The sequence below is a fragment of the Aphelocoma coerulescens genome, chromosome 15 (assembly GCF_041296385.1).
Source record: "Aphelocoma coerulescens isolate FSJ_1873_10779 chromosome 15, UR_Acoe_1.0, whole genome shotgun sequence".
NCBI classification, from domain to species: Eukaryota; Metazoa; Chordata; class Aves; order Passeriformes; family Corvidae; genus Aphelocoma; species Aphelocoma coerulescens.
Genome location: NC_091029.1, coordinates 13,078,348 through 13,091,311, shown reverse-complemented (window position 1 = coordinate 13,091,311; position 12,964 = coordinate 13,078,348). Strand labels below are relative to the sequence as shown.

Sequence of the window (12,964 nt, the reverse complement as noted above, 5' to 3'; positions counted from 1 at the left end):
GCGGCACCGCCGGGTGTGTCCCCGGTGCCCGTGCCCGCCGTGCCCCGCCCGCCCGGCAGTGACGCGATGGCCTCGCAGGGAGGAGCCTCCGCCCTCCGCTCCCGCCATCACCAAACTTTCCGCTGGCCCCGACCGCCGCCACCGCCTTCTCCCGGCACATGGCACCGCCACCCCGGCGCTGAGCCCCGCCAGCACCCCCGGCCGGGGGCCGCCGCCGCAGGGAGCGGGGACAGCGCGGCCGCCGCCGCAGGGAGCGGGGACAGCGCGGCCGCCGCCGCGCCAGCACCGCTGTCAGCGGCACCCATCGCGGGGCTCTCGGGAGGACGGGGCAGAGCGGCGAGCGACGGCCGGAGGCAGCGGAGCCGGTGCCCATGTGCCCGCGGTCGCGGCGGGGCGATGAAGCCGCGATGAGCAGGGCTGGCGAGGGCGCCCCGCGGCCCTGGAAGCCCGACCCGGGGCAGGCGGACGGGGGGCGGCCGCCGGGGCCGGCGCTGCCGCTGACCCTCAGCGTGCTGGCCTGGCTGGGCACGGGCACCACCATGGCCGGCCTCAACAAGTGGATCTTCGCGGCGCACGGGTTCCGCTACCCGCTGCTGCTCTCGGCGCTGCACATGCTGTCCGGCGTGGCCGTGGGCTACCCGCTGGGCTGGGCGCGGGCACCGGGCCCCCGGCCCCGCGCCAGGATCTACCTGCTCAGCCTCACCTTCTGCACCAGCGTGGCCCTGGGCAACCTGGGCCTTAGCTACGTGCAGCTGGACGTGGCCCAGGCCGTGGCCACCACCACGCCGCTGGTGACGCTGGTGCTGGGGGTGCTGGGGGGCCGGCGGCCGCACCCGCTGCAGTTCTGGGCCATGGGGCCGGTGTGTGCCGGGGCCGCCTGCAGCATCGCCGGCGGGCTCTGCTTCTCCCAGCCCGGCTGCGGCTTCCTTCTGGCCGCCACCGTGCTCCGCGCCCTCAAGTCCATCCAGCAGAGTAAGTGCCACCTGTCCCTGTCCCTTTCCTGCATGTCCGCCCGCCCCTGGCTCGGCCCCTGGGGCACAGGGGTGCTGGTGTCACCTCGGTGCCACCCCGGTGCTGGAGGTTCTCTGTGCTCACCCTGCCACCCGCTGCCCACCCTGATGTCACCCCAGCCCCAATGCTACCGCACCCTATCACTGGTGTCACCCCAGTGCCACCCTTGTTCTGGCGACACTCCCTGCCCACCTTGGCCTCAGCGTCACCCCGTGGTGACAACCGTGGTGACACTCTGGTTCCCAGTTTCACCCGAGCCGCAGTGCCATCTGCTGTCCCCGTTGGCCCTGGTGCCACCCTTGTATCACCCCAGCCCCAGTGCCACCCCATGCCCACTCTGTCCCTGGTGCCACCTCAGAGCCACCCTTGCCCTTCTCAGGGCTGTGTCATACTTGTGGCCCTGAGGTGATGTGACCTTAATTTGTCAATGATGACACCATTAGTGTCCCTGTGGTGTCCTGGGACCATGGGGGGGTGGAAGCGCCCTAGCGTGGCACAGGGTCACCCAGCCTGTCCTGTCCCTGTGGGCTTCTGGGCTCCCTGAGAGTCCCCCCTTCCTGGGGACTCTGGTGGCCGCGGTGCCACCCAGGCCGTGGTGTCCTGGCCGAGGAGCCAGCTGGAATGTTTTTGGCTGGCAAGGGAGCATTTCCTCCAGAGCCTGTGACTCAGGGCACTGTGGGGATGGGCTCTGGCATGGGGCCATGGGCTCGCCCCAAGGTCCCCATGGCTGTACTGGGGTGTTGTGGCCCCCCAAGGGACACCACTGGTCATCATGTCAATGCCCTCAGTGCAACATGGACAGAGGCCCCGGGGGGGGCAGGGGCATGTCTGTGTGTGGCACCCAGCCCTGCTGTGCCTGCTGTCCCCACTGTCCTCAGATGACCCGGAGGGGGGGACATGGGGACAAATGCTCCAAAACGGGCTGGGAAAGCTGCCCTGTCCAACCCTCACTGTGGCACCCTGACCCCCCAACCCGGGCACTCTTGAAACTGGACACCCTCTGAACCAGGGCACCCCTAGACCAAGGAATCCCAGAAATGAAGGACTCCCAAACTACTAAACAGAGACACATCCAAACCTGGGAACCTCCAAATGGGACCCCCCAAACCAGGGCACCCCCAGCCCATGGAAGGAACTGCTCCCCCTCATTTTCCACTTCCCAGTGACATTTGGGATTTCTTTGCTGCTTGGACCCGTGTTGTTTGGTGTCCCCTATGGGTGCTGGGTGTCCCTGTGGTGGGTGGGTGTCCCCGTGGGATGTCCCACTGACTGTCCCCTGTCCCCCCAGGTGTGCTGCTGCAGGAGGACCGTCTGGATGCATTGTCCCTGCTCGGCCTGACGTCCCTGCCCAGTTTCGTGCTGCTGTTTGGGGCGGCCGTGGCGCTGGAGCTGGGCCCCTCGTGGCAGAGCATCCTTCGCCCCGACGCCGCGCTCTGGGGCTGCGTCCTGCTCAGCTGCCTCGGCTCCGTCCTCTACAACTTGGCCACCTCCTGCCTCCTGTCCCTCACCTCAGCCCTCACGCTGCACCTCCTGGGCAGCCTCACCGTGGTGGGCAACCTGCTGCTGTCGTGGCTGCTGTTCGGCACGCGGCTGGGCGCGCTGGGCTACGCCGGCGTGGCGCTGACGCTGGCCGGGATGGTGCTGTACCACCAGCCCCGGCTCCTGGCTGCCTGCTGGGGCCTGCGTGGGCTGCGGCGGCACCCGCGCCACGAGTAGGGACCCGTGGGGTTGGGATTGGGGCCAGGAGGGCTCTGGGGGAGTGCTGTGCACGTGTGCCAGTGTGTGTGACTCTGTGCATGTGTGTGCCAGTGTGCACGGCTCTGTGTGCACACACCGGTGCTGAGGTGCGCAGTGCTGTGCACACGTGTGCATCTGTGCATGGCTGGGTGTTTTCTGGTGAGCCCAGATGTGAGTGTACACGTCCTGCTTCGCACAGTGTACGTGTGTGCTGGTGTGCCCAGCGCTGTGCACGTGGCTGTGCTGATGTGCACGCGTGTCGTGTGCACAGCTGTGCACGCGTGTGTTGAATTGCACACTCAGGTGTGAGTGGGTCTGCGCACAGCTCTGTGCGTGCGGGTGTGCGCAGGCTCTGCAGGCGTGAGCGTGGCTCTGTGTGGGGCACGCGTGTTGATGTGTGTGACACTGCACAGGTTGGTGTGCACAGCTCTGCATATGCGTGTTGGTGTGCACGTGTGTGTTAATGTGCACACGGTGGTGTGCACAGCTCTGTATGCACGCGTGTTGGTGTGCACGTGTGTGTTAATGTGCACACGTTGGTGTGCACAGGCTCTGCATGTGAGCAGGTCTCATGCTTGTGGGCACGTGTGCATTGGTACAGACTGCACGTGTGCGAGTGTCTGTGTGGCACACGTGTGCTGGTGTGCACAGGCTGTGTGTGCAGAGCTCTGTGTGCATTGCTGGCAGGTGCTGCTGTGCACAGGGGCTCTGTGCAGCTGAGCAGGTACCTGTGTGTGTGCACCGGCTCTGCACGTGTGTTCCCATGTGCACACACAGGCTGGGCGCGCCCAGGGACGTGGCTCTGGATACACAGCTCCATGCATGGGGCTGCTGTCCCACCTGGGAAAGCTGACATGTGTCTGTGTGTGTGTCTGTGTGTGTGTCTGTGTGTGTGTCACTACTGAGCTCTGCTGGCTGGAGTGGCCCCTGGCTCTCTGTACACTCGGTTCTCGTGGCTGAACGAGACACCCAGGACAGGGTGGGTGCGTGTCCCCTCTCCTGTCCCCATCCCCACCGTGTCGTGACAATCCCACGGGGCTGCCGGTGGTGCTGCCAGCATCGTCTTTGTCCCCACTGTGCCCTTCAGCCCCCACAGCTGTCCCCACCCCTCCCAGCTCGCTGCAGACTGGCATCCGTGGCAGAGATGGTGAGAGCCCAGCCAAGGGGATGGGAACAGCCTGGACCAGTTGCCATCGCTCCAGGACAGTGCTGGGCTGTGACACGGGACAGTGCTGGGCTGTGACACAGCACATGCTCACCATGGCAAAGGGACAACCCTGTGTGTGTGCCCTGGCACTGCTGCTGGGGTCCGTGGTGACCATTGCCACGCTCGTATCTCCACTCTGGGGCCGAAGGACCCAGCTCCGATTGCACTTGTCCCAAAATAAAGCTCTATTTTTGTTGTACTCCACCCTTGGCTCCCAGAGATCTCCTGGCCAAGAAGGAAGGAAGGGAGGAACACCCAGCGCAAGGATAGGAAACTGAGGCATGGAAATGTCTCAGGATGTTCCAGCTCCTAGGAAAGCCGTGTCCAGCATCTCCAGCTCCAGCAGGGACAGCTGCGGTTTGGCAGCCCCAGGGCTGGCACTGGGACACTCCACAGGACATGGGAGGGATGTGGTGACATGGAGAGCAGTCACTGACCACAAGTGTCTGGAAAAGGGCTGGGAGCTTTGCCCTGCCCTGGGGTGGCATGATGCTGGAGCATCCTGTCCCCTGAGTCATGGAATCATGGAATATCCTGACTTGGAAGGGACCCATAAGGATCATTGAGTCCAGCTCCTGGCCCTGGACAGAACAGCCCCAAAAATCACACCATGTGTTGCTTGTCCTGGCCCTCTCCAGTCTGGTGACTCACTTGAACACACATGCACAACCCCACTTCCCTGGAAAATCCCCACTGGTTCCCTCCCCCTTTCCCAAACAGCGATTTTTTTTCCCATTATTAGCGCAGTGATTTGAGGCTGCTTCCAGCAGCACCTGAGAACAGCTCCTTGCAGCACGCAGTGAGGGGCGGGCAGCTCTCCGGGGTGTGCCAGAGTGCCACCGCTGCTGCCACCTTTGCCACGGCGCCCCAGGTGTGGCTGGAGCGGTGCCCATCCCAGAAAGGACACAAAAGGCCCGCAGTTATCAGCCAACGGCCCCTGCTCTGGCCAGGAGCCTGTTTGCTTTCTGGGCTCACGTTCCAGAGGCTTTTTTATAGTGGGGAGTGTTGGAAGGGAGAAGTGAGACCTGCAAACCTGCTACCCACGGCAGGCCTGGCTCAGGAGTCCTTCCCCAGGGACTCCCTGCCTATCCCCCCAGCCCCCTGACTCATTTGCTGGCACTGGGGTCTGCCCGGATCCTGGCTCCATCCATGGCTTTGCTTTTTCCACCTTGGATTCAGTGCCTTATGGTGCTCCCAGTGCCCTGCAGCTCCAGGGAGGGTGGCTGGGTGTCCCTATACAGAGGTGGCAGGAGCCAGGCTGGTCGTGGGGGTCCCAAGGGCAGCATTCCTGCTGGGATTGGGGGTTGTGTTGCCCATGGAAAGCCCAGCAGTGGTGGGAGGGGTGGCTGGGTGTGGTGACCCTCTCTGGGTATTCCAGGCCATGATCTCAGCCTGGTGTTATCCCTCTGCTCCGGCCCCAGGAAGGATTGGGTTTCCACCACACAGGGACAGCTGCCCATGTGCTGAGTCTGGTGCTGCTCTGGCCAAGCTGGATGAGGAAAAGGCATCCCAGCCCCGGGGTTTTGTGGGAGAGGAGCAGATGGGACCTTCCTGGAGAGCAGCCCCTGGCACGGGGCAGGACCAGCCCAGCTGGAGCAGGGAACAATGGGCACAGCCCTCACATGGGCATGGAGAGGGATGGCCCCTTGTGAGGAAGGGTCACAGCTCTGAGCAGCAGCAGGGATCTGGGTGGCATCTCCACGTGCTTGGATGTGCTGGCTGACAAAGTATCATGGAATCACAGGATGGTTTGGGTGGGAAGGGAACTTAAAGGTCATCCCATCCCACCCCCTGCCATGGCAGGGACACCTTCCACTGTCCCAGGCTGCTCCAAGCCCCAGTGTCCAACCTGGCCTTGGACACTGCCAGCGATCCAGGGACAGCCACAGCTTCTCTGGGCACCCTGTGCCAGGGCCTGCCCACCCTGCCAGGGAACAATTCCTTCCCAATATCCCATCCATCCCTGCCCTCTGGCAGTGGGAAGCCATTGCCTGTGTCCTGTCCCTCCAGGTCCTTGCTCAAAGTCTCTCTCCCTCAAGGAGCTCCAGGTGAAGTGTGAAAGTCCAAGGTGGGAAAAATAAACCAGTGGGACAGTGTGGTTATGACATCCAGCCAGCCGGTTTCTCCTGGATCTGCTGCTGAACCACTGCTGAACCCTTCCTTGAAAGTGGCGATGGAACGTGCTGGGATGGTGCTGCAGCAGGAGCAGCGTGTGCCCACGCAGGGGAGAGGAAATCCAGGCTGGATTTACTGTGTGCCTGGGAGCACAGGGTGGAAATGATCTCTGTTTCAGGACAGGGATTAACTGTTGCCCTGGGGCCCGTCGGGAGCTCACTGCACTGGCACAGCGGGATTTGGGATCTGCAGTGGGAGGCAGCAGGGACAAACACTTGCTAAGCTGGGCAGCCTGAGCCAGGAGATTATATCATGGGCTATGCTCTTAAACCTACCACATCCCAGTCCTCAAATAGTGTCAGGGACTGTCCTGGGTATGGAGCTGGAATTATGGCAAAGCCTTTTTTAGGGTAGATGTAGGAAGATTGGATTTTTCCTGGTAGGACAGCCTGGCCCAGAGAGCTGAGGACATTTGAAGCTGCTCAAATGAGACTGGAGGCCAAGAGATGGACAGGATGACCCCTCAGACTTTGTTCTAGCCCCACAGTCTCTTTCCAGCACCCAAAAATCCCCTCCAGGCTTTGTCCTTAACCATTTGGTGGCTTCACTGCTGGTTCTCTGTGTCACACACTCCTGCCCTGCACTGAGCAGGCTCTTGGCTGAGTAGCTGAGCTTCTAAAAGAGGAAATCACAGGAGCTTAAAGACATTATTAAAGTCATAGAATCAGAGAATCATGGAATGCTTAAGGTTGGAAAAGCTCTCTAAGACCACTGAGTGTTCTGTTGCCCCAGCACTGCCAAGGTCAGCACTAACCCATGTCCCCAGATGCCACATCCACACACTTTTTGAACATTTACAGGGATGGGGACTTCACCCTGGGCAGTCTGTTCCAATGCCTTACCACCCTTTCTGGGAACAATTTTTCCCTAATATCCACCTAAACCTCCCCTGGTGTAACTTGAGACCATCTCCCTTGTCCTGTCTCTTGTCCCCTGGGAGAAGAGCCTGACCCCCACCTGGCTCCAACCCCTCACATCTGTTGGGGCTGTGGGACCCCACCAAGGAATGGGGTTCTTCACAAGCAAGGAGAGGCTTGCTCAAATCATAAGACACGGAATGATTTGGGTTGGAAGGGACCTTAAAGTTCATCTCATTCCAACGTCCTGCCATGGGCAGGGACAATAACCATGGATCTCCCAAGGCATCTCCTGAAAAACAGTTGTGGCAATCAGGTGAGGTAAGAGAAAGGGTTGTGGCATCTTTGGGTCTCTCCCAACCAGAGATGCCAGAGCCTGTGCTCTTCCTTCCCTCTCTGGAAGGCAGCAGATGACAGGACTTTGAGTTGCTGTCTCAAATCCCACAGCTGTATCCCAGTTAGGAAAAACAAGTGTTGGTGACATTCCAAGTCTCCTGACTCACAGCAAGTTGCTGTCCTGCCTCAGCAGCACAGTTTGTGCTGGAATAAAACAACAGTCCCTGAGCACGTGGTGATCTCGGAGTCCCTGTCAGGGCCCTGGTACAAATGAGATGTGAAAGCTGTGCTGATTTTATTGATAGTAAAATTCACTACTTGCTGGGCTATCTCAAATCCTCTGTACTTTCAGCAGCACAGACTTCATGTTCCAGCTCCTCAGATGTGAGTTTATTTTCAGTGCTCCAGCATGGATCTGGAAGAACTGCTGCTGTCTTTCCCTGGATTTGTTGCCAAGAGGTCACAACAGCTCGTTTGTACTCAGAGCAGCAGCGTTTCTCCTACTTCATTTCCATCAACATGGGGCACCATCCCGGCCGGAGAGCTGAGCATCCAGATCTGCTGATGCTGATCTTTGCACTGGCCTGACCTTGCTGCCAGGAGCTGCTGTTGGGCTTAATGATGGGATGGCAGGATTTGACCTTGGAGAAAGCCACCGTGTGCTGGGCTGATCCCCAGTGTGGGTGGCAGGGGAGGAGGGATTCTGCCCCTCTGCCCTGCTCAGGTGAGACCCCACCTGCAGAGCTGCCCCAGCCCTGGGGCCCAGCACAGGAAGCACCTGGGGCTGCTGGAGAGAGTCCAGGGGAGGCACCAAGATGATCAGAGGAATGGAGCAGCTCTGCTGTGAGGGAATTGGGATAGCTCAGTCTGGAGAAGAGAAGACTTTAGGGTGACCTAATTACAGCCTTCCAGTACCTGAAGGGAGCCAGCAAGAAAGATGGAGAGAGAAAGAAAGATGAAGAGAGGCTTTGCACAAGGACTGGAGGGACAGGACAAGGAAAAATAGCTTCAAACTGAAGGAGAGTAGGTTTTGATTGGATATTTTGAAGAAATTGTTCTCTGTGAGGGTGGGGAGGCCCTGGCACAGGTTGCCCAGAGAGCTGTGGCTGCCTGCACATCCCTGGCAGTGTTCCAGGCCAGGTTGGACATTGGGGCTTGGAGCAGCCTGGGCTAGTGGAAGGTGTCCCTGCCCATAGCAGGGGGTGGAACAAGATAAGCTTTTAAGTCCCTTTCAACCCAAACCATTCCATGATTCCATGATTCCATGATTCCATGATTCCATGATTCCATGATTCCATGATTCTATTCCCACTGGGGAGATGGAGTGGTGCTCCATCAGGCCAAGCAGCCATAGGGACTGACTCACCCCTGTGTGTCCCCATGCTGTGGATCCCGGCTGTCACTGAGCCCAGCAGCTGGAGATGCAGGCGGTGGGGGTGCCCATCACGGAGGTGCTCCATGTCAGGACAGAGGGTGGTCACTGCTCCAGGCACACATCGAGGACGATGCTGGTGCAGGTGAAGGGCAGGAGAAGCTGTTGGGACCACTGTGTCACTGAGGTAGAGTTTGGAGCTGACATCTGACAGTCCGCCTGTCAAGGTCACCATGACGACAACTGACCACCACCAGCAGAGACAGGGGGTCATGGAGGAGCAGGGCCGAACACGGCCTCGCATCACCATCTTCGCACCGCCCCAGAGCCGGCAGATCGTCAGGCCCCGGTGCAGGGCTGGGGGACCCTCACACTGCCCTGGGGCTGGGGGACCCTCACACCGGGCTGGGGAACCCTCACACCGGGCTGGGGGATCCTCATACTGAGCTGGGGGCCCCTCACACTCTGGGAGCAGGTCTGTGGGCCTCTGACACAAAGCCCTTTCTTGCCCAGAGCAGCCCTGCAGACTGGGACCTGGACTTGGACTACCCCCTGCCCACCTTAAGCGGCTCCACCTGTGCCCATAAGCTGCACGTCCTGGAGGAGAAGGTGAGGTCTCCTCTCCCCAGGACAAGGCTCATGGCCCCCTGTAGCATAAGGAGGCCTTTAGGACTTTAGCCTGCTGGATCAGGATGGGGAGCCAAGGCTCTTTCCAATGTTGGGAAAGGCAATTGTTGGATTTGGGCCGCCTCTGGCATGAGTGGTTGTGCCTCCATCTTAACCTTAGGACACAGCTGTCATATCCTATCTCCAAGTCACCTGTGGTTTGGAATAAGCTACAGGCATCATTGGCCATGGACTTAATCTGGACTCAGATGTTGTTCCAATGATACCCTGGAAGAGAATACGTTTAGATGGGATATTGGGAAGAGATTCTTCCCAGTGAGGGTGGGGAGGGCCTGGCACAGGGTGCCCAGAGAAGCTGTGGCTGCCCCTGGATCCCTGGAAGCGTTCCAGGCCAGGCTGGATGGGGCTTGGAACAACTTGGTCTGGTGGAAGGTATCCCTGTGGATTGAAGCAAGATGAGCTTTAAGGTCCCTTCCAGCCCAAACCATTCCATGATTCTGTGATTATGCATACTGGAGCTTTTTGCTTGGAGATCACCTTGGGCATGGTGAGGGATTCGGTGGGATGTGTCTCTTCCCGAAGACAAGCACCACTTTGGAATTCTTTATTTCATGGTAGAAGAGTGGCAATAAGATCTCATGTTTGCTCTCACAAAGGTAAAAAGTTTTTGATGAGGCCAAAAAGAAAACTCATCGTCTCCACAAACACTTAAAGCAACAGTTTTTGAAAGAACAGGAGAGAAAGATGGCGTTGAGGAAGAAGACTGAGGAACACTTTAAGAAGTGCCTGGAAGTGTTTGATCGCAGGAATGGGAAGGTGCCGGCTCCCACCTCCCGTTTGCCTGCGGATGAAGCGAAGCCTTCGGAACAGGCAGGACCTGCCGACAAAAAAGCAACCAAGAGACACGGCCAGAGAGCTCCTCCTGCAGGCCGTGCCCCGGCTCCGGCCGCGGCTTCCAGCACACAGAAACTTTAGGAAGTCAAGGGTGCTTTTACAGCAATAAACCAGCGCGATCACTCTGGTGTTGGTGCCCTTTTAAATCGACGGGAATGGGGTGGTTGGAGAGCCTGGGATGGGAGGGAGCAGTGACGCAGCTGCAGGAATGAAACACCTCTTGAAAGGACTGCTTTCCTGTGAGGCAGTGGGAAATCGATGTGAAAGGGATGGAGTTTTTCCTTGGCACTGGCCCAGGCTCCCCAGGGAATGGGCACGGCCCCGAGGCTGCCAGAGCTCCAGGAGCGTTTGGCCAGCGCTGCCAGGGATGCCCAGGGTGGGGTTGTTGGGGTGTCCTGGGCAGGGCCAGGGGCTGGACTCGATGACCCTTGTGGGTCCCCTGTGTATTCCATGACACTGTTGTCCTGGTTTTCCAGCCACCATGACAGTGTTGGATTTCATAACATAAACCTTTTTTGCTTGAAATGAAGCTGCTTATTTTTCATGCTTCCCAGTGACCTTGAGGGAATAATTGGACCTTGGAAGATTGCTGTCACATCCTCAGTCAAGTGTTTCCTTCACTGAATTGAAAAATGCTTGGTACCTTCAAGCTGTGCCCCTCAGCTGGGATTTCTGAAGGGGATTCTCAAAACTGATGGGAAAGGAGTAGCTCAGGCACCAGGACAGCACAGGCAAGTTACACCTCAGTGCTCAAAAATCAGGAGCCATCAGGCCTTGGCAATGAATACTCCATTTACTGTTAAGACTACTATTTAAAGAAACACCAAACTTTCCCCTAACCTCTCCATAGATACAATTCAGGTGCTGCAAGGCTCTAGAAACACTCAATGGAAAATCAGTTTGGCACCTGAATTGGCTTCAAACCACAGATCTATTAAGTCTTGCTTCTCCTGAGTATTTAAGGCACCTTCTTGTTGTCTCTCATCCTCCCGTGATAAATCTGCCCTGCATACTTTCCTCTCCATGGACAGAGTCTTCCTTCTTGCTCTCGGTTTCTGCCTGCTGGCTTTGTCCAGGAAAATGGGGATTTGCTGTTCACCAGGTGAACGGGATGATCTCTTCCAACCCAAACCATTCCAGGATTCAGTGACAGCTGCTGGACAGGACAGGCAGGGAACATCTCTGGTCATGCAGGCACCAGTGCCATGCTGGTGTCCACCTACACCAGCTGGCTTGGTGACTGAAACCCAAGAAGAGATGTATTGAGATGAATAATAACAAAATGCCAAAAAGCAAATAATGCCAGAAGTTTTCAGAGAGGAGCCTGGAGGTTGTCACCCAGGGGTGACCCATGCTGGCCACCCCTGGGGTTTTTCTTGTGGGAAGATGCTGTGGGAAAAGGACTGGTTTAGAACCAAGCAGGACCCACCCTGCACACCAGGGGAGTCCCTGAGTGGTTCCTGGCATGCAGCAGCACCCCAGGGGGAGCAGGAGATGAGTCCCCCTCCTTGCTGTGGAAGCAGAGGGGCTGCAGGGCTCTAACAGAGCTCCTCTGTTGTGGAGGTTACAGAGCCCAGCCCCTCTGAGCCCCTCCCCATGCTCCCCGTGCTGGGAGAAGCCTGTCACCAGTTTCTCTGGTCCCCCGGTTCGGTGCTGTCCTTGATCCCAGCATTCCCATGGCAGTCAGCCCTGGCACGCAGCAGCACTCCTGGGATGAAGAGCCCCAAGCCTGGGTGATGTCCTGTCCCCCTTCGCTGTCTCCTTGCTGCCTCCCCAGCCTTGTGGCCTTGAAGCCCCTGGAGCTGCTGGAGCTGGACCGTTCCCCAGGGCAGGCTGTGGGTGTCGGCACACCCCGGGCCCGGCTCTGCAGGGCTGGGTGTCGGTGCTGATCGAGCCCTGTGTGTTCCCACTCGGCAGAGCCAGGAAGCAGCTGGCTTTTGCCTGGGAGATGGAGGTTGTGACTTGCTGCTCATGGAATCACAGAATCATTAAATTTGGAAAAGCCCTCTGAGATCCTCAAGTCCAAGTATTCACAGCACTGCCAACGCCACCACTGACCCCTGTCCCCAACTGCCACATCCACAGGGCTGTTAAATCCCTGCAGGGATGGGAACTCCAGCACTGCCCTGGGCAGCTGTGCCAGGGCTGGACAGTCCTTTCCATGAAGGAATCTTCCCAATATCCAACCTGCCCCTCCCCAGCCCAGCCTGAGGCCGTTCCCTCTCCTCCTGTCCCTGTTCCCTGCGAGCAGAGCCCGACCCCCCCCCGGCTGCCCCCTCCTGTCAGGGACTTGTGCAGAGCCACAAGGTCCCCCCTGAGCCTCCTTTGCTCCAGGCTGAGCCCCTTTCCCAGCTCCCTCAGCCGCTCCTGGGGCTCCAGCCCCTTCCCAGCTCTGTTCCCTGCCCTGGACACGCTCCAGCCCCTCCAGGTCTCTCTTGTCAGGAGGGTTCCAGAACTGGACACAGGATTTGAGGCTTGGCCTCAACAGACAGATTAGGACCAAACTCACACACTTTGGTCTCAGTAGCCTAACAGCCCCAGGGACATTTTCCTGTGCCACAGCTGCCCACAGCTCTGTGTCCCTCTGCACTCCTGCTCCTGCCACCCAGCTCCAGCCTGGTGCTCTCAGAGTCAGCCCAGCACCTCCAGCCTTCCCATTTTCCTTGTTGGGTCCTTTAGCTCAGAGCTTACACCAGCCCCACTACACTCATCCCTTCAGCAAACTCTGTACTGCAGGGACTCCCTGGT

The 12,964-nt window shown here is 58.9% G+C and overlaps 1 protein-coding gene across 1 annotated transcript; it reads left to right on the top strand.

The window, feature by feature from the left end:
- Positions 1-73: 73 nt before the first annotated feature.
- Positions 74-4,159, top strand: SLC35E4 (solute carrier family 35 member E4). The gene is made up of 2 exons (XM_069030810.1): positions 74-972; positions 2,300-4,159. The coding sequence occupies exons 1-2, from the start codon at positions 372-374 to the stop codon at positions 2,725-2,727; spliced, it is 1,029 nt and encodes a 342-aa protein (XP_068886911.1). The 5' UTR covers positions 74-371; the 3' UTR covers positions 2,728-4,159.
- Positions 4,160-12,964: the final 8,805 nt, after the last annotated feature.

Bases quoted from the DNA above. Each gene is read 5' to 3' on its own strand.
- SLC35E4 (XM_069030810.1), top strand. From the start codon at position 372: ATGTGCCCGCGGTCGCGGCGGGGCGATGAAGCCGCGATGAGCAGGGCT. The intron at 973-2,299 runs GTAAGTGCCACC...CTGTCCCCCCAG, and splicing joins CCTCAAGTCCATCCAGCAGA to GTGTGCTGCTGCAGGAGGAC.